This window comes from Dendropsophus ebraccatus, chromosome 5 (assembly GCF_027789765.1).
Source record: "Dendropsophus ebraccatus isolate aDenEbr1 chromosome 5, aDenEbr1.pat, whole genome shotgun sequence".
NCBI classification, from domain to species: domain Eukaryota; kingdom Metazoa; phylum Chordata; class Amphibia; order Anura; family Hylidae; genus Dendropsophus; species Dendropsophus ebraccatus.
Window position 1 is genome coordinate 5,949,243 of NC_091458.1, and position 21,159 is coordinate 5,970,401.

The following is a 21,159-nucleotide window of genomic DNA, read 5'->3' on the forward strand; positions in this document are numbered from 1 at the left end:
ATTGTGTGTGTCAGGTTCCTATAAGGTGTCAGGACGTCACCGTCTATTTCTCCATGGAGGAGTGGGAGTATGTAGAAGGACACAAGGATCTGTACAAGGAGGTCATGATGGAGGATCAGCTGCCCCTCACATTACCGGGTAAGAGGAGACTTACTCCCCATTACTGCTGGCACAGGCTGCCACTGGTGGCCATGTTGTAGACTTATTAATGCCATGTTGGGAAGCTGAAGGAAGTGAAGGCTCAGAAGTGATGTGGACCACCCTGTGCCCACATCCACTTCCATGCTTCTTCTTTGCCCGCTGATTCTTAAAGGTGAAGTCCGGCAATTTTTTTTATAAAAGTATTGTATTGCCCCTCAAAAGTTATACAAATCACCAATATACACTTCTTACGGGAAATGCTTATAAAGTGCTTTTTTTTCCCCTGCACTTACTACTGCATGGATAAAATGGTGATGTACCGACCAGACTCCCAGAGCTGTGCAGGTTGTGGCTGCTGAAGATGATGATGGCAAGGGGATGCTCAGTGTTCCTCCAGTGCCCTGTGTCCCTCAGCGTCCCTCTGCCATCATCCTCTCCAGCAGCCACAGCCCGCACAGCTCTGGGAGTCGGGTCGTGACATTACCATGTTACCCAGGAAGTGACATCACCATGTTATCCAGGAAGTGACATCACCATGTTATCTAGGAAGTGAAGCCTTGATGCAGTAGTAAGTGCAGGGAAAAAAAGCACTTTATAAGCATTTCCCATAATAAGTGTATATTGGGAATTCGTATAACTTTTGGTGGGCAACTCAATACGTTAATAATGATTGTCGCCAGACTTCTCCTTTAAAGGGCCAGTGCACACAGCTAGACAATCAAGTAAGGAGTGACAGCCGAGTGTGTGTATAGAACAGCAGCTCTGTGTCTGGGTCTCTCTGTCCTTACATATTCTGCATGGTGCTATATATTACTATAGACACTGTGTACTGAGCAGCAGACATACACTCTGGGTCTTACCAGTCAGCGGACATTCTCTGGACTGAGGGTAGAGTCCCTGTCCCAGCAAATGTTGCGGATAAGTGGAGATGTATACAGCAACACTGCTGGTATCTAGGCTGTATGTATTTGCTGGGTTCAGCTCTGACCTTGACAGAACTCTCTGGTTTTGCACTGGTGTCTGATATATATAACCTGGAATGGAAGGTGGTGAGAGAAGTGTACAGTATATAGAGAAGTATACGGGAGATCTTGTATTCAGTCCGTTTCTTCCCTACAGATGGATCCAGGAGGAGAAATCCTGTAGAGAGATTTCCCCGTCCTCTGTATTCCCAGGACTGTCCGGAGGGATATCACAAGATTAAAGTGGAGGATGAAGAAAAAGAGAGGATGAGGGGCGATCCCCGATGTATGAGTGAGGTGAAAGAGGAGGAGATGCCGGGAGATGCTACCCCAGGTATGGTATAATGGAGTTACACAGGGAAGTCAAAGGTGGTGAGAGAGGTGTACGGTATATAGATGAGTATACGGGTGGTGTTCTATTCAGTCCCTGTGTCTAACCTACAGATGGATCCAGGAGGAGAAATCCAGCAGAGAGATGCCCCCGTCCTCTGTATTCCCAGGACTGTCCGGAGGGAAATCACAGGATTAAAGAGGAGGATGAAGAAAAAGAGAGGATGAGAAGTAATCCCTGGTGTACGAGTGAGGTGAAGGAGGAGGAGATGCCGGGAGATGCTACCCCAGGTATGGTATAATGGAGTTACACAGAGAAAACACAGGTGGTGAGATTAGTGTATGGTATATAGAGGAGTATACGGGAGGTCTTGTATTCAGTCCCTGTGTCTTCCCTACAGATGGATCCAGGAGGAGAAATCCAGCAGAGAGATGTCCCCGTCCTCTGTATTCCCAGGACTGTCCAGAGGGAAATCACAAGATTAAAGTGGAGGAAGAAGAAGATGAAAGCTTGTGGGGCCATCACCCGTGTATGACTAAGGTGAAGAAGGAGGAGACTCCGGGAGATGCTACCCCAGGTATGGAATAATAAATTTGCACAGGGAGTCCCTTGGAACTTTTTCTTCTTGTGGGAGGGTTCACCTGCTTTTTCTTCTAAAACCCAAGATATGTCTGAATACATTACAGAGAACTTGGAGAGGGGGGTTAATTAGAAATTTCCCCCAAGCTGAAATCCGTTTTGGATCCTCACTACTGGAGTCTAAACAAAATTATAGAACCAAAAATGTAAGACAACCAATAATGATGAACACTGAGTATCTCGTCAAGCTTTTCAGTCAATGTTTGCATGTCTGTTCGGTGGTATATGTAGAAGACGTCCTGTCTTACTCGCCTGATCTGACCTCGCACTGGAAGCACATGTGTCTACTCAAAAATAGCCTTAACTCCTGTCTTAGGGTACCTGCACACTATGGAATCACGACGGAAAACCTGTTGCAGATTCCACAGCTCGCAGACTCTGGCAGCCGTGCGTGTCTCCACCCGTGCCATAGACTCCATTCTATGCACGGGCCGATTCCGCCGTCCGTCCAAGGATAGAACAAGTGAACTGTCTGTCTGAGCAGCCCAGGAATGCTGTTATCACTGGGCACAAGCAGTCTAAGGAGTAGAAGAATACCTCTGAGGACCCTGGTATCCTGGCTTCAACAGTTCTTAATGTTAAGAGGAAAACTGATGAGGGAATCATACAAGAGTTGGTTAAAAACCACACAGAACACCCAAAGAAGATAATGCTGAGCTGGAGACCTCTGAAGTGATGCTTTCTACTTGTACCATATGCCGCATAGGTCAAGGAGGACCTCAAAATATCCAAGAACTTAAAGAGAACCAATCACGGGCGAAAATGAATTTTTTTTTATCCCCTAATTAGATGTAAATCCTAATTTTTACAATATTTGTAAATATAATTAATTAATTTTAAAGCTGCGTTTTTTAAATATTCCTGTTTTACTTTCCTGCCTCGCGACGGCTCTTTTCAAAAGAGCCGGCGCGAGACAGGAAACTCTCGTCATAACGCAAGTTACGTCTTCAAGATGGCGCGCCCCCCCCCCCCCCCCCCCCCCCGGCCTAGCTACACCAAACAAGCGGATTAGGTAAAGTATAAGACTGTAAAGGCAGTCTGTATCTTCATGAAGTCTATTTATGAAGATACAGACTGCCTTTGCAGTCTGTATCTTATGCCTTACCTACTACTCTGTGCGGGTGCAGCAGGGCCGGCGCCGCCATCTTGATTTAGTCTTTGCGTTCCACCGCTGGAACGCAAGTTACGTCATCAAGATGGCGGCGCCGGCCTTGCTGCACAGAACAGAGGATTAGGTAAAGTAGAAGATACAGACTGTAAAGACAGTCTGTATCTTCATAAATAGACTTCATGAAGATACAGACTGCCTTTACAGTCTGTATCTTCTACTTTACTTACTCTGTTCTGTGCAGCAAGGCCGGCGCCGCCATCTTGATGACGTAAATTGCGTTCCAGCAGTGGAACGCAAAGACGTAATCAAGATGGCGGCGCCGGCCCTGCTGCACCGGCACAAAGTAGTAGGTAAGGCATAAGATACAGACTGAAAAGGCAGTCTGTATCTTCATAAATAGACTTCATGAAGATACAGACTGCCTTTACAGTCTGTATCTTCTACTTTACCTAATCCTCTGTTTCTGTGCAAGCAAGGCCGGGCGCCGCCATCTTGATGACGCAACTTGCGTTCCAACGGTGGAACGCAAATGACGTCATCAAGATGGCGGCGCCCGGCCTTGCTTACACAGAAATGAAAGAGTAGGTAAGGCATAAGATACAGACAGCAAAGGCAGTCTGTATCTTCATAGATAGACTTAGGGAAAGATATACTTTAATATTAGGGACAGTGAAATTTAGATGATAGGTTCTCTTTAAGATGGTTAAAGGGAAAGAATCTCCCAGCAGACGAGGACAAGGTTGTAACCGTAGGAGATATAGAGTAAAAGTAGACAAGTTTAGGAAATGTTATATGCCTGAAGAGATGAGCATTTATGGCGGCTTGAAGCTGTGGGTGTTGGGAATGAGTCTGATGTTTTTGGGTAAAGCGTCCAGAAAACTGGGGTAGCAGTCCTGGAGGCCGGAGCGAGAGGTTCTGATAATGGAAGATTTAAGTGTAAAATCATTAGCAAAAGGTAGAGGACAGGTAGGATGGTAGGTAGAGATGAGGGAGGAGATGTATGGAGGGCAGAATTATGGACATCTTTATGGGTGAGTGTGACTGGCACAGGGGGGAGACATCTGTGTAATGGCTGGAAAGGACAAGTCTGGCTGCTGCATTCAGGATGGACTGGAGTTTAAGGGTAAGGAAGCGAGATTAGTAGGGAGTTACAGTAGATGAGAATGGGTCAGGGTCACAGTAAGAGTCTGAGCTGTGTCAGGGGTGAGAAATGGGTGGATTCTGGAGACGTTTTTGAGATGTAGGTGGCAGGAGCTGCAAGAACTAGGGAGTAAAAAAAATAAGATCCAAGTCCAGCCTTACCCCAGGCATTGAGCTTGATGCACAGGAGTGATGCTAGTACCACAGACTGATTATGAGATGTTGGGTTCAGGTTGGTTAGAGGAAGGGAATACAAGAAGTTCAGTTTTGGAAAGATTGAGAAATACAGAGGTGCTAATATTAGAGAAAGCAGATAGACAGTCACTGGGGTTTTATAGGAATCCAGGGGTGATGTCACGGGAGGAGGTGTATAGCAGGGGGTGATGTCACGGGAGGAGGTGTATAGCAGGGTTCATTATCGTAGAGATCGTATTGAAGGCCAGACCTGCTGCTTATCTGTCCCATGGGGGCTGTATAGAGGGAGAAGAGGAGGGGATCCAGGACTGGATTTTGAGTCAAGAAACAACATATACTGCTCACACTCTTCCTCGGTAAGGTGTGTACCCTAGGAGCTTCAAAATAACGTTGAGAGACAGCACTTCCAAAGCAATAAGTGGAATTTTATTGACACACCAGTGCGCGAGAAAGGCTAATACAGCCGAAACGTTGTGCACTGGTGTGTCAATAAAATTCCACTTATTGCTTTGGAAGTGCTGTCTCTCAACGTTCTTTTGGATTTGCTGCCGCCCCTGGGCCGGAGTGGTAAGACGGGCACCCGCCTTATTCTATTTTTTGGTTTGTGCTGCTGTGAACTTTGCTTATTTACCCTAGGAGCTTGTCATTCCTGGACCATAGTCCAATAAGCAAAGAAGTGCACCAACGACTCACCTTTCCATTCTTGCTGTTTACTGTATATAGCCAATAGTTACAAGAATATAATCACCTAAATATGCAGTGTCCATCTATATAGATGCAGTCCGAATCGGAACAATACAAGATCAAAAACACATTACATAAAGGCAAATGGCCAACTGGTACATGGGGAAGAGCACCCTGCCCGCGAGGGTTTACAATTTATAAGGTACGGGGAGAAAAACAGGAGGTAAAGTGCAGCCAGTCAAGTGTGATGCAGAGTTATTGTAGGTTGTATCGTGTTTGAAGAGATGGGTTTTTTAGGTTACTTTTGAAAGACTTGATGGTGGGTGAGAGCCAGATGTGTCGGGGTAGTGAGTTCCAGAGTATGGGGGAGGCTCAAGCAAAACATAGAGGGTGTCAGCATTAGGGTGTCCTTCCTTGCTTTACAAAGAGAGGAAACTCTTGAAACGTCACAGACAAGCAGCATCTTCCTAACGCCAACACCTTCTATGTAGAGCCGCACGTGGAGCTCGCCTGGAGCCAAGGAGATTGTGCTTAACCTCGGACTGCATCTATATATATGGACACTGCACATTTGGGTGATTATATTCTTGTAACTGTTGGTTAGATACAGTAAACAGCAAGAAGGGAAAGGTGAATCATTGGTGCCATTTTGCTTACAGAGAAGAACGGACAAACATGAACAGAGAGGGGCGCTCATATAGTGTAGTAGCTCAATGGAGTGGAATTTCCAATATAAAAAGCAAGTTGTAGACTAACCTTCTCGTGTTTTGTGTACGATAGGCACAACACTAGCAAAGCCCAATTTAACACAGAAGTCCGCAGCCAGGCAAACAGTGGTAGTGGTCGGCCCCCGTCTAGATGCCGATACTTGCCAAATGTGTATACAAGATAGACTGTAGATAGCTGATATAGCCTCGGCGCAGGACTTGCAAGACGTACTCTCCAGTATTATTCATAAAATTGGTTTAATGAGCAACGCGTTTCGGCGACGTACTGTCGCCTTTATCAAGCTCCTACATCATGTATACAAATGATCCATTTTATACACTCCATTAGGTTCTGTGACCTCCCACCTAAGGGGCAGGGGCCAGAGTCGCATGACTTCATGAGTATCACATGACTTCATAGTATCACATGACTTTGCAATTTCACATGACTTCCAAGATTTACTGTCTCCGTAGACAGTTATTAGATCGGCGGACAAGGGAGGGTCAATAGTTATCCAGGATGCCGAGGATTACCATCAGGAAGCCTTACGGATTCTATCAGACAGCGCCTACTATGAGGTCTTAGATAAAGACCCTTCTGCCACGTTCCATAGTGAATATTCAAAGCTGATCGATGATTCAGCTAGAATGGGTATTCTAAACAAAAAAGAAAAAAGATTCCTCCAGGTGGATTCTCCCAATATGGCTTTTTACTTTCATCTGCCTAAAGTTCATAAAAATGAGGAGCATCCACCTGGCAGGCCGATTATATCGGGCATTGGGTCCCTCACAAGTCAACTATCTCATTTCATTGACCTGCACCTCCAGGAGATTGTTACTAAAATGCCGTCATACCTCAGAGATTCCACCTCTCTAATATGTGATCTCTATGACATTGAGTGGGATCCCTCCTACCTACTCATATCTTTAGACGTAACGGCCCTATACTCAAATATCGAGCATTCCTTGGGACTACAAGCAGTCTCTGAAGCTTTAGGGAAGGAGGGCAAGTATGATCAGAGTCAAATCGATTTTTTGGTTCGAGGACTCGAATTCATACTTACCCATAATATCTTCACTTATGCAGGGGTCGTTTATCACCGCGCCCAGTTACGCTAACATCTTTATGGGCGGGTTCGAGTCTCTGTATATATACGGTTCCCCATGGTATCATGACCATGTCATCTATTATAAGAGGTACATAGATGACCTCTTTGTCATATGGAAGGGGGACGGATCATCTGCACAATCGTTTGTGGAGCATCTCAACTCCAATAATTGGGGGCTGCAATTTACAGCCCATATAGACCCCCCAAAAATGGTGTTTTTAGATATAGAGGTGCTAAAAGAACAAGAAAAAATTCTAAAAAAGTACCCATTTTAAAAAGGTAGATACAAATAGCTACCTCGATTTCCATAGCGCCCACTACAAGAAGTGGATCTATAATATCCCGTTTAACCAATATAGACGCATCCGTAAGAATTGTAGCTCTACCGATGTTTTCAAAAAACAAGCCAGAACCTTGCAAAATAGATTTAAACAAAAGGGTTATCCTAAAGCCCTTCTTTCCGCAGCTTATAAATCTAATTTAACCCCTTCGTGCTGCAGCTAGTTTGGGCCTTAATGACCAGGCTAATTTTTCAAAATCTGACCTGTCTCACTTTATGCTCTTATAGCTCAGTGATGCTTTAACGTATGCTAGCGATTCTGAGATTGTTTTTTCGTGACATATGGCACTTTATGTTAGTGGCAAAATTTGGTCACTATTTTGCAGGGTGGATTTGTTTTAAATCAAACTGATTTAAATCACGATTTAAATCACGATTTAAATCACTAGTCCGGAAGGCTTGATTTAAATCAGTGATTTAAATCAAAGTTTCTACCTAAACTAGTTCTTGCTACTTTAACATGCAAGTAGATGAAGATTTTTAGAATCACTTTTTATATTATTTTTTTCTCCCCAGTTTAATGGGTTAATCATTCATATTTGGACACCACTGTTCTGTTGTACTTAGGAAGGAGAAAAATAATCCTGAACTTAATAACAATTTAAATGGATTTATTCAACTGAAACAATAACAACATTGCAGCATACGTTATTTGCTTAAACAAACATCCATGTTAACTAATTTGGCTAAACAAAAAAAAAAAAAAATAGTCCAAACAATCAGAAACATATTGTCTAACTTCTTGGACTTGGTACTGAAGGGGATGATTCTGTATTCATAGGTTTGTAGAACAATAGGATTAAGGTCTTTTTCTCAACTCTGTGTTGTAACATTTGAGAACATATACAGCCTTTATTCTACTGAGTTAAACAACTCCGCTTTATCTCATGATGGAAGAACCTTTGGATGGTAAAATATTTTCCTCAAAAAGCAGTTTATTGAAAAAAATCCGATTTAAATCAAAAAAATCCGATTTAAATCAAAAAAATCCGATTTTTTTGATTTTTTTAAAAAAATCATTGATTTTTATCCACCCTGCTATTTTGTGTGTTTTTTGTGAAAAACATCAAAATATCATGAAAAATTGAAAAAATTAGCATTTTATGAACTTTGAAATTCTCTGCTTCTAAAAAAAGAAAGTCGTAGCACATAAATTAGTTACTAAGTCACATTACCAATATGTCTTCTTTATTCTGGCATAATTTGGTAAACATATTTTACTTTTTTAGGGTGTTATGGGGCTTAGAAATTTATCAGCAAATTATCACATTTTCGTGAAACTGATTTTTTTAGGGACCAGTTCTTTTTTTAAATGGATTTAGAAGTCTGGTATCCTGAAAACCCCCATAAGTGACCCCATTTTGGAAACTACACACCTTAAAGAATTAATCTAGGGGTATAATGAGCATTTTAACCCTACAGGGGCTGGAGGAAAGTATTCACAATTAGGCAGTAAAAAAATTGAAAATTTTAATTTTCCAATAATATATACGTTTAGATTAAAGTTTCTCATTTTCAAAAGGAATATGAGACAAAAAGCACCCCAAAATTTGTAATGCAGGTTCTCTTGAGTACAACGGTACCCCATATGTGGGCGTAAACCACTGTATGGGCACACAGCAGGGCTCAGAAGGAAGGGAGCGCCAATTAGCTTTTCCAATGCAAATTTTGCTGAAGAAGTTTCTGAGCGCCAGGTGCGTTTGCAGTGCCCCTGTAGTGTCAGCAGAGAGAAAAACCCCCATAAGTCACCCCATTTTGGAAAGTACACCCCTCAAAGAATTCATCTTGGTGTGTGGTGACCATTTTGACCCCACAGGTATTACAGGAAAGTATTCAAAAGAAGACAGTAAAAATGAAAAACTCGAATTCTTCCAATAATATGTTCGTTTAGTTTGAAATTTCTCAATTTCACGAGGAACAAGAGGAAAAAAGTACCCCAAAATTTGTAACGCAGGTTCTCCTGAGTACAATGGTACCCCATATGTGGGCATAAACCACTGCATGGGCACACAGGAGGGCTCAGAAGGGAAGGAGCGCCAATTAGCTTTTTCAATGCAGATTTTGCTGCAGAAGTTTCCGAGCGCCAGGTGCGTTTGCAGTGCCCCTGTAGTGCCAGCGGAGTAAAATCTCGCCATAAGTCACTCCACTTTGGAAAGTGCACCCCTCAAAGTATTCATCTTGGTGTGTGGTGACCATTTTGACCCCACAGGTATTAGAGGAAAGTATTCAAAAGTAGACAGTAAAAATGAAAAACTCAAATTTTTCCAATATTATGTTCTTTTAGTTTGAAATTTCTCAATTTTATGAGGAACAAGAGGAAAAAAGTACCCCAAAATTTGTAACGCAGGTTCTCCTAAGTGAAAAGGTACCTCATATGTGGGCATAAACCACTGCATGGGCACACAGGAGGGCTCAGAAGGAAAGGAGCGCCAATTAGCTTTTTCAATGCAGATTTTGCTGAAGAAGTTTCCGAGCGCCAGGTGCGTTTGCAGAGCCCCTGTAGTGTCCGCAGAGTAAAATCTCCCAATAAGTCACCCGATTTTAGAAAGTGCACCCCTCAAAGAATTTATTTTGGGGTGTGGTGAGCATTTTGACCCCACAGGTGTTTGAGGAAAGTATTCAAAAGTAGACAGTAAAAATGAAAAACTCGATTTTTTCCAATAATATGTTCCTTTAGTTTGAAATTTCTCAATTTCTCGAGGAACAGGAGAGAAATGTCACCCCAATATATGTAAAGCAGGTTCTCCTGAGTAGAACGGTACCCCATATGTGGGCATAAACCACTGCATGGGCACACAGCCGGGCTCAGAAGGGAAGGAGCGCCAATTAGCATTTTCAGTGCAGATTTTTCTGAAGAAGTTTCTGAGCGGCAGGTGCGTTTGCAGAGCCCCTGTAGTGTCAGCAGAATAGATTCCCCCCAAAAGTCACCCCATTTTGGAAAGTGCACCCCTCAAAGAATTCATCTTGGGGTGTGGTGACCATTTTTACCCCACAGGTATTAGAGGAAAGTATTCAAAATTGGCCAGTAAAAATGAAAAACTCTAATTTTTCCAATAATATGTTGGTTTAGTTTGAAATTTCTCAATTTGACGAGGAACAGGAGAGAAAACGTACCCCAAAATCTGTAACGCAGGTTCTCCTGAGTACAACGGTACCCCATATGTGGGCATAAACCACTGTATGGGCACACAGCAGGGCTCAGAAGGGAAGGACCGCCAATTTACAGGAGCAAAATTGCAGCTAGTAATGGTTATTAGAATAGCGCAGTTACTAAAATAGAATAAAAAAAATTAGATTACAGGTAATGTGGGGTGGTCACGGGCAAGCTGGGGTGGTTATGGGCAACCTGAGGTGGTTACAGGTAATCTGGGGTGGTTACGGACAACATGGGGTGGTCACGGGCAACCTGCTGTGGTTACGGCAACCTGGGGTGGTTACGGCAACCTGGGGTGGTTACAGGCAATGTGGGCTGGTTACAGGCAACGTGGGCTGGTTACAGACAATCTGGGGTGGATACGGGCAACGTGGGGTGGTTACGGGCAACCTGCAGTGCTTACAGACAATCTGGGGTGGTTACGGGCAACGTGGGGTGGTTACGGGCAACCTGCAGTGCTTACAGACAATCTGGGGTGGTTACGGGCAACGTGGGGTGGTTACGGGCAACCTGCAGTGCTTACTGACAATCTGGGGTGGTTACGGGCAACGTGGGGTGGTTACGGGCAATGTGGGGTGGTTACGGATAAACTGAAGTTCTTATAGGCAATCTGGGGTGGATAATTGTTATCTGGCATGGGCACCGCAATCTGGAGGGGGTCATTGGCAATTTGGGGTGGTCAGAGGCGCTGTGGCGTGGTCAGAGGCGACGTGCGGTGGTCAGAGGCGACGTGCGGTGGTCAGAGGCGACGTGCGGTGGTCAGAGGCGATGTGCGGTGGTCAGAGGCATCGTGGCGTGGTCAGAGGCAACACGCGGTGGTTACGTGCAATCTGGGGGGGGGTTACATGTAATCTGGCATGATTACGGGGAACCTGGGGGGTTATGTGCAACCTGGAAGGGTTACAGACAATCTGGGATTGTTACTGATAAACTGATAAGCTTATAGGTAATCTGGGGTGGGTACATGTAATTTGGGGTGGTTACGGGCAATCGGGAGGGGGTCACTGGCAATTTGTGGTGGTTACGGGCAACGTGCGGTGGTTACGGGCAACGTGCGGTGGTTACGGGCAACGTGCGGTGGTTACGGGCAACGTGCGGCGGTTACGGGTAATTTGGGGAGGGGTTAGGGGTAATTTGGGAGTAAACTGCAATTATTACTATAATAAAAAGTGTGTGTTTTATTTTTTTGTATGTTTGTCACTTTTTGTACTTTACATATTCATTTTCACTGTATTACTATGATTACTGTGATATTTTCTATCTCAGTAATCATAGTTCAGTGACAGAGACCAAATTGGTCTCTGTCACTTTAAATTTTCAGAGTTGGCTGGTTGTGAAGCGCATGCGCACTTCATAACCAGCCAGGACGTCGAGGAGGAAGGAGCTCCGTGGATCCAGTGAGTATATGGGGAAGGGGGGGTGACTTGGGGGGTGGGGGGACATCACTTTTTATCCCCTGTCACCAATCATTCATGGTGACAGGGGATAAAAAGTGCCTGGATGCACATGGCACAAGCGATCAGCGGTATATAGTATATACCGCTGATCGCTTGTACCGGGACCAAACAGGGGGGTCCCCGATGACTGCCCCATGCTCTCCGCTACCTCCGGTGGCGGAGAGCATGGGGCTTTCATTCATTTTAACTTTTACATCGCTGTGAACCGACATTAGTCGGTTCACAGCGATGGCGGCGGCCATCTTGGAAATGATGGCCGCAGGGGGAGGGGGGTTAGTTATTGGGGCACTAGGGGGGGCTGATCTGAGGTCTGGGGGACACTTATTTCATCTCCCCCCGCCGTAGATTCACGGCGGGGGGAGATGAAAGGCGGCGGCGGCACCGGTAATCTCCTTTACCGACGGTCGCCGCTATAACGTTAATAGCGGCGATTGTCGGTAAGGGGGGGGGCCGGGACGGACCCCACACACTGCCCCAACCCCTCAGCTACCTCCGGTAGCCGGGGGGATGGGGTGGGGGCCGTCTCGGCCCCACAGCCTTATTCTCTGCCATCGCCGTAAAAAGCTGATGGCAGCAGAATAAGGACCATTAGTGACCGCCGTAGAAAGCCGTATCGGCGGTCACTAAGGGGTTAAGAGAGCCGCAGAAAGAAATTCTTTATCCAAAGAGAGAAAAAAGAAACAAAAATAGTAATACCGACTATAAGTCGAATTTCATTACGAGTTTCAATTCTCACAATAGAGAGATAAGAAAAGCACTCGAGCGCAACTGGAAAATTCTCCTCAAGGATCCTATCCTCAAGACTACCATCCCCGAGAAACCCAGAATTACCTTCAGAAGGGGAAAAACATTAAAAAACATCCTTGCCCCCAGTAGGATAAAAGGTAAAAGACCAGTCAAATCAGGACTAAAAACAAAGGGAAGAGTATCCAAATGTATGAATAGGGGATGTTTATGCTGTTCAAGCATAAAAGACCAGGCACAATGTTTTAAATCTAACGTTACAGGTGAGGTTTTTAATATTTATTCCGATTTTAAACTGTGGCTCTGATTGTGATTTATCTTCTCGAGTGTGAGTGTGGCCTTCAATACGTTGGGAGGACCACGCAGGCACTGAGAAGAAGACTCACAGGCCATCGGTTTAATGCTAACTCACATTTTTTGAAGCACAGTGTGTCCCGACACCTCCATGAATTCCAACAGGGGAACTTCAGTTGCATCAGTGTGATGCTGTTAGAGCAAATACAGATGAGTGAGATCAATAGATATAAGGCCCTAAATAGAAGGGGAGCGTTCTGGATTTTTAAGCTGAAAACGTTAGTTCCCGATGGTCTGAATGAAGCGCTAGAATCGGGGATCTGAGATTTTATGGCCTGCAGATAGATTGCTTGCCTTCCAATTCTTAATTTTGATTAATTTAAATTTTTTTTTTTTGGTGCAATTATTGTAATTACTGATTAATCTGTTGATACATTCATGTGTCACTATGTATTTTATATTGTATGATTTTATATGCCTCTTTACAATTGAATGTGCTTTTTTAGGTCCATTAGATTAGGTTCATTAGGTTTTTATATATTTTTTTCTACACAATTTTAGTTTTTAGTATGTATTGTCTCCGATTGCTCATCGGTCGCATGTGCTCGTGTGCCTACAGGTCGGCAAGTCCGTAGTCCATCGGGCGGCGATGTGGGTGGCTCTATTCCCTGATAAGCTGACTTGCTGTGAGATCTGATGTGGTGACGTTCGTCGGGCGAGGAACCAATGATCCAGCTGTTTCCACCGACCAAGGCTGCGTGACACCTTCCAGCTCACAGTAAGTCAGCAACCCGGGATTCCACCCACTGACGTCAGCGGATGTGACGTCTCGGAGTTGCACGGTTCGGCGCACGGCCACTACGAGTACATACGGAGACGGTAAATCTTGGAAGTCATGTGAAATTGCAAAGTCATGGGATACCCATGAAGTCATGTGATACCCATGAAGTCATGTGATACCCATGAAGTCATGTGACACTGGCCCCCGCCCCTTAGGTGGGAGGTCACAGAACCTAATGGAGTGTATAAAAAGGATCATTTGTATACATGATGTAGGAGCTTGATAAAGGCGGCAGTACGTCACCGAAACGCGTTGCTCATTAAACCAATTTTATGAATAATACTGGAGAGTATGTCTTGCAAGTCCTGCGCCGAGGCTATATCAGCTATCTACAGTCTATCTTGTATTTTGTTTACAGGTTTTTGAGCTAAATACAAGAGTGGATTGAAAATGTATTTAATTATTATTATTATTTTTTTTTTAATCCAAACAGAAAATCCCAGTAATGCGACTGATGGAAACTTCATGTTGTCACTAAAATTTGAAGTAGAAGATGAAGAAGTCTTTCAGCTCCCCTCAAGAGAAACCCGCCGGGCCATTAATGTGTATCCAGGACGTCGCACTATAAGTCTATCATATAATCCCCCTAAACAAGAGGAACCTTCTCCTGATCCATCACCAGTCGTTACCACAAGGACTGATCTATCGTATAATCCCCCCAATCTCAGGAAACCTTCTGATCCATCACCGGTTGGTACCACAAGGACCGATCTATCGTATAATTCCCCTAATCTCAGAAAACCTTCCCATCCATCACAGCGTATTAATACAAGTATAGATCTATTGTATAATCCTCCTTATGATGAGGAACCTTCTCCTGACCAATCACCGGTTGTTAACACAAGGGACGATCTATCGTATAATCCCCCTAATCTGAGGAAACCTTCCGACATATCACTGGTTGTTACTACAAGGACCGATCAGAAAGACGGGAAAAAGTTTCATTGTGTTGAATGTGGGAAAGAGTTTACAAGACGCTCAGATCTCTTATTGCACAGAAGTCGTCACAATAAGAAGTATTCATGTTCACTATGTGGGAAATGTTTTACAGATGACTCTGAGCTTGTGTCACATGAGAGACTGCACACAGCCGAGTATCCATATTCGTGTTCACGGTGCGTGGAACGTTTTGCTCAAAAATCAGATCTTGTTAAACATCAGGAATCTCACTCCAAATTTATGAAGCCTTCATATTTATGTCCTAAATGTGGAAAATCATTTACATCAAAATCAAATCTTCGTTCACATGAAGCAATGCATGAAAAGCAGGAGAACGGAAATCTGTACCCATGTTCAGAATGTGAGAGAATTTTTACATTAAAATGCCATCTTGTTAGTCATGTAAAAGTTCACAAAGGGCAGCTATATCCATGTTCAGAATGTAACGCAAGTTTTTCAAGTGAATCAAGCCTTATTCTGCATAAAAGATGTCACACAGGAGGGAAGTAATTTCCATGTTAAGATTGTGGAAAATGTTTTAATAATAAATCACAACTTGGTAGACATGGGGTGGGGGAGGAGGAGCACTATTACAACCTCTTGTGGTAAGACCTCAATGTGTTCAGCCCTGTAACCATTACATATCCACCAGAGACAGAACTGCATAAAAAAATAAAAAGGTTTTATTAAAAAAAAAGTTTCACTTTTTTAATCTTTTTTTTTTTTGTCTTGTGCGGGCAGCGATGAGTGACAGTCATTAGGCCGCATGCAGAGCTCCGCCCAGAGGTTATTAGACTGGAGATGCTATATACACTCCACTCCCTGTGTGCTCCGCTCCTGGCCCAGTGACTGTTACTGAGTGCTGTACAGTCCATGGCTCACCAGTCACTACCTACAGCAGCACGGACTCCTGTTTTAGAGAGGAGTCCCTGTTCCTGTATGTTGTTTCTATTGTGCCCCTGGTTCTTCAGTTGTATAGCATATATAAATGTTTTGATCATCCCCTTACCCCTCTCCCTTCTTACCACCATTGTTTCGATCATGTTCCCCCTTTCCCTTCTGTAACATATATAAAGGTTTACATCATGTCCTCCCTTTCCCTTCTTCCTCCTGTAACATATATAAAGGTTTCCATCATGTCCTCCCTTTCCCTTCTTCCTCCTGTAACATATATAAAGGTTTCCATCATGTCCCCCCTTTCCCTTCTTCCCTTCTGTAACATATATAAAGGTTTACATCATGTCCTCCCTTTCCCTTCTTCCTCCTGTAACATATATAAAGGTTTCCATCATGTCCTCCCTTTCCCTTCTTCCCTCCTGTAACATATATAAAGGTTTCCATCATGTCCTCCCTTTCCCTTCTTCCCTCCTGTAACATATATAAAGGTTTCCATCATGTCCTCCTTTCCCTTCTTTCTCCTGTAACATATATAACGGTTTCCATCATGTCCCCCTTTCCCTTCTTCCTCCTGTAACATATATATAGGTTTCCATCATGTCCCTCCTTTCCCTTCTTCCTCCTGTAACATATATAAAGGTTTCCATCTGCACAGGGAACTATATTCTTGTAGTTTTAAGCTAAAAAATTAAATTCTCCCAAACCTAACTGGTCTTACTCACTAAGCCCCCCTGAGTATTTGGAGCTGTCTCCTGTATTTCTAACTGCCTTTGTTCCTGAGTTACAAGTTTTCCTAAAAGCCGATCCATGGCCAAGATGGCGTTCCAAATTATTATGCAACATGCAATTTTTCTCATATTTTCCAAAATTGCAGTCATTGTAGTTTTCCAGTCATCAACTGTTCGAGTATAATTGAAAGCTTTTTGAACAAACTGCCTATGATAACAGTATATTTAATAAACACTAAAAATGCATGTTCTAAATTATTATGCACAGCAGAGTTTTTAACCTTTTCATTTTTATTAAGAACAAATGTCATTTGTGACATTATAAGAATTAGCAAATTATTACAAACTGAAATCAAACAGTTTTATATTTGCACATAGAACCCCTTGTTTGAAAGGAGCTTCTGAACTCTCTCGTCCATTGAATTTGTCAGTTTTTGGATGGTTTCTGCTTCAATTGTCTTGCATAAGGACAGAATCCCCTCAGAGCTGTTGGTTAGATCTGAACTGCCTCCCTCCACCATAGACTGCCTTCCTTCATCATAGACACTCCTTTTGATGATGCTCCAGAGGTTCTCAATGGGGTTGAGGTCAGGGGAGCATGGGGGCCACACCATAAGTTTGTCCCCTTTTATGCCCATAGCGGCCAGAGAGGCAGATGTGTTATTTGCAGCATGAGACGGTGCATTATCATGCAGGAAAATGATCTTGCTGCGGAATCTACGCTTATTCTTGAACCACGGCAGGAAGTGCTGTTTGAGAAACTCCACATACATTATAGAGTTCATCTTTATCCCTTCAGGGATCCTAAAGGGGCCGACAATCTCTCTCCCCATGATTTCAGCCCAAAACATTACTCCTTGTTGGTGCCGTAGCCGTGTTTGCATGGGGTGTCCATCAACCAGCCATCCTCCACTCCATCTATCTGGACCATCAATCGTTGCACGGCACTCGGTGAACAAAACAGTTGTGAAGTCAGTCTTCATGTATTGTTTGGCCCACTGAAGCCGTTTCTGCTTGTGTGCAGTTGACAGGATGGCTTACGCACAGCTGCAAACCTCTGAAGGACCTTGCATATTGTTGTTCAGGGGACGTTGGAGGCACCAACAGCTTCAAAAACTTGTCTGCTGCTATGACAAGGCATTTTTGCAGCTGCTCTTTTAACCTGACGTAATTGCCTGTTGAAAATAGTCCTCAATTTTCCCTTAGCAGCGTGCACACGTGTGTGCTGGGAATCAGCTACATACAGTACTTCTTGATGCAATGATCATGATGAAGGGTCTCGGCAATGTTGATTGTAGTCATGCCTCGACCTAAACACTCCACAACTTGTTGCTTCTCAGTAGCCGACAGGTCCTTTTTCTTTCCCATTTTGGCTCGAAATGTAGGCTGCTTAATAATGTGAAACAGCCTTCTTAAGTAGTCTTGCCTTTATTTGGACACACCTGCCAAGCTAATTAGCACAGGTGTCTGCAATTGCTTTCAGTGATATAAAGAGCCCTGACACACATCACCATCAATGAGTTTAACTGACACACACAAAAATTCTTACCTTATCACCTAAACACGTTTTGCATAATAATTTGGAACACAGTGTAGTTTTCTTTCCTGCCCACTGCTGTCATTACTGTTGCACAGTAAACATAGGACTGTCAGCAGCAGCGATCACAATGCACCCCCCCACACACAGCCCAGCAACCCCCTGCCATCACCATAAGTACCTCCCCCCGTCAGCCATGGCACACCGCACAGCCCAGTCACGTTCATAGTGCAAATGCCAGCACCTGAATGCCGGTAGAAGCGCATCCCCAACCCCCCAACCCCCCCCCCCCCCCGGCCAACATTACCATAGTCCGAGTCACCTGTGTGGTCTTACGTTCCTTACTTCCCCCTGCATGCTGACACAGGGAGAAAGAAGCAACGTGGGAACCATACCGGTGACTCCTTTGTTATGCTGACAGGGGTGTTGGGCTGTGTGGTGCGCTTGGCAAACGGGGGGCGTGTGAGGGAGCCAAGTGTCATCATGTCACCACCACCCGAACACTGCTACCTGCTGCAGGGTGAAAGAGACGGCAACTGATGCAGGGTGAGGACTAGGTGACGTGAGGGAGCCGTAACAGACACTGTGGTACTTTGTAGATGATGGTCAAAAGAGGTCTCCTGAGAGGCATGTTACCAAGTCAATAGGCAGCTAACCCCGGCCCCCAGAGAGGAGATCACATATTCAGCGACTACAAAGGAGAAGGGGGGTAAGGAAGCCGCGTTGTCGGAGTTGACCCAGATATCGAGTTCGCAGGCGGGGGTTTCTCTTCTTTTCAAATCCATTCCTGGCTTTGGCTTCTATAATCTGTCAGATAAATCTGTCTGTGAAAAAGGACCCTTAGGGCTCTATTCCACAGGACGATTATCGTTTGCATAATCGTTAACGGTTAACGATCTCAAACGACCGCTATTGCGACCATTTTGCGAATGACCAATGACCAACAGGGCCCTTAGGCCAGAGAGAGTTGATTGGTTATTCTGGCCGAGTTCACACACAGAGAACGAACTCTGACACCCTCGTGCTGCACCAGTTCTGGACGCTTTACCAAAGACATCAGACTCATTCTCAACACCCACAGCTTCAAGCTTTTCCTAAACACTCATCTCTTCGTGCTTATAACATTCTCTTAATGTGTCTCCCCTTCTTCTGGCCCCTCATCTTCTACTCTATACATCTGCCAGTGCCATGTACTCTGTACTCCGAGACTGGCAGGTGACCGGCTCATCCAAGCACTTTCCGATTGTATGTACAATGGCTAGCCCATACTGATTCTTGTGTCATTTAGTCCTCTGTGTAAATTCTTGTGTCCCCCCAGTCCTCCTAGTGTGTAAGCTCTTGTGTCCCCCCCAGTCCTCCTAGTGTGTAAGCTCTAGTGTCCCCCCCAGTCCTCCTAGTGTGTAAGCTCTTGTGTTCCCCCCCGTCCTCCTAGTCTGTAAGCTCCTGTGTCCCCCCAGTCCTCCTAGTGTGTAAGCTCTTGTGTCCCCCCAGTCCTCCTAGTGTGTAAGCTCTTGTGTCCCCCCAGTCCTCCTAGTGTGTAGGCTCTTGTGTCCCCCCCCCCCAGTCCTCCTAGTGTGTAAGCTCTTGTGTCCCCCCAGTCCTCCAAGTGTGTAAGCTCTTGTGTCCCCCCCAGTCCTCCTAGTGTGTAAGCTCTTGTGTCCCCCCCAGTCCTCCTAGTGTGTAAGTTCTTGTGTCCCCCCAGTCCTCCTAGTGTGTAAGCTCTTGTGTCCCCCCCAGTCCTCCTAGTGTGTAAGCTCTTGTGTCCCCCCCAGTCCTCCTAGTGTGTAAGCTCTTGTGCCCCCCCCAGTCCTCCTAGTGTGTAAGCTCTTGTGTCCCCCCCAGTCCTCCTAGTGTGTAAGCTCTTGTGTCCCCCCCAGTCCTCCTAGTGTGTAAGCTCTTGTGTCACCCCCAGTCCTCCTAGTGTGTAAGCTCTTGTGTCCCCCCAGTCCTCCTAGTGTGTAAGCTCTTGTGTCACCCCCAGTCCTCCTAGTGTGTAAGCTCTTGTGTCACCCCCAGTCCTCCTAGTGTGTAAGCTCTTGTGTCACCCCCAGTCCTCCTAGTGTGTAAGTTCTTGTGTCCCCCCAGTCCTTCTAGTGTGTAAGCTCTTGTGTCCCCCCCAGTCCTCCTAGTGTGTAAGCTCTTGTGTCCCCCCCAGTCCTCCTAGTGTGTAAGCTCTTGTGCCCCCCCAGTCCTCCTAGTGTGTAAGCTCATGTCCCCCCCAGTCCTCCTAGTGTGTAAGCTCTTGTGTCCCCCCCAGTCCTCCTAGGGTGTAAGCTCTTGTGTCACCCCCAGTCCTCCTAGTGTGTAAGCTCCTGTGTCCCCCCAGTCCTCCTAGTGTGTAAGCTCTTGTGTCACCCCCAGTCCTCCTAGTGTGTAAGCTCTTGTGTCACCCCCAGTCCTCCTAGTGTGTAAGCTCCTGTGTCCCCCCAGTCCTCCTAGTGTGCAAGCTCTTGTGTCCCCCCCAGTCCTCCTAGTGTGTAAGCTCTTGTGTCCCCCCCAGTCCTCCTAGTGTGTAAGCTCTTGTGTCACCCCCAGTCCTCCTAGTGTGTAAGCTCCTGTGTCCCCCCAGTCCTCCTAGTGTGTAAGCTCTTGTGTCACCCCCAGTCCTCCTAGTGTGGAAGCTCCTGTGTCCCCCCAGTCCTCCTAGTGTGTAAGCTCTTGTGTCACCCCCAGTCCTCTGTTGGCATTATACAAATAAATATTATTATACCGGATTTTGTATTCAAGCAAGAGGTGCTCAGCTGTATTCCATCCTCATTCCAGTCTATATATGCCAACAGGGTCCTAGATCCTCCCAACCTTGTACAGTTTTCGTTTATTATTGTGATCTCCCCCCCCTTTCCTTTATGGAGACCGGATTTGGGGGAATCTATTTTCTTCTGGTGCATGACACATGTAACGTTTCATTCGATTCAAATTACTTCTTGGTGTTTTCCCACTCCTGGACATACAATCACGTCGTGGAATAAAATGGGTAGAGGGCATCAGTGATAGCCTGGCACCCGCCATAACTGCCGCGATCTGAACTCAGATCCCGGCAGTTAACCCTAAAGATGCTGTGATCAGTGCGATTGCAGCATGTATAGGGAAGAACAGAGGGAGAATTCCCCCCCCCCCCCCAGGTTAGCTATGATAACCGGAGTCTTCCCGTAGGCTACCAATGTCATAGCTATGGTGGCTGATCAGACTCAGCCCATGACAGGCACAAC

At 45.1% G+C, this 21,159-nt stretch overlaps 1 protein-coding gene across 1 annotated transcript; it reads left to right on the forward strand.

Moving 5' to 3' along the window:
* Positions 1–18: 18 nt before the first annotated feature.
* On the forward strand, positions 19–15,463 carry LOC138792206 (uncharacterized). Its single transcript, XM_069969348.1, has 5 exons — positions 19–138; positions 1,261–1,437; positions 1,548–1,724; positions 1,835–2,011; positions 14,283–15,463. Exons 1-5 carry the CDS (start codon positions 54–56, stop codon positions 15,296–15,298), a joined length of 1,632 nt encoding a protein of 543 aa, XP_069825449.1. The 5' UTR covers positions 19–53; the 3' UTR covers positions 15,299–15,463.
* Positions 15,464–21,159: the final 5,696 nt, after the last annotated feature.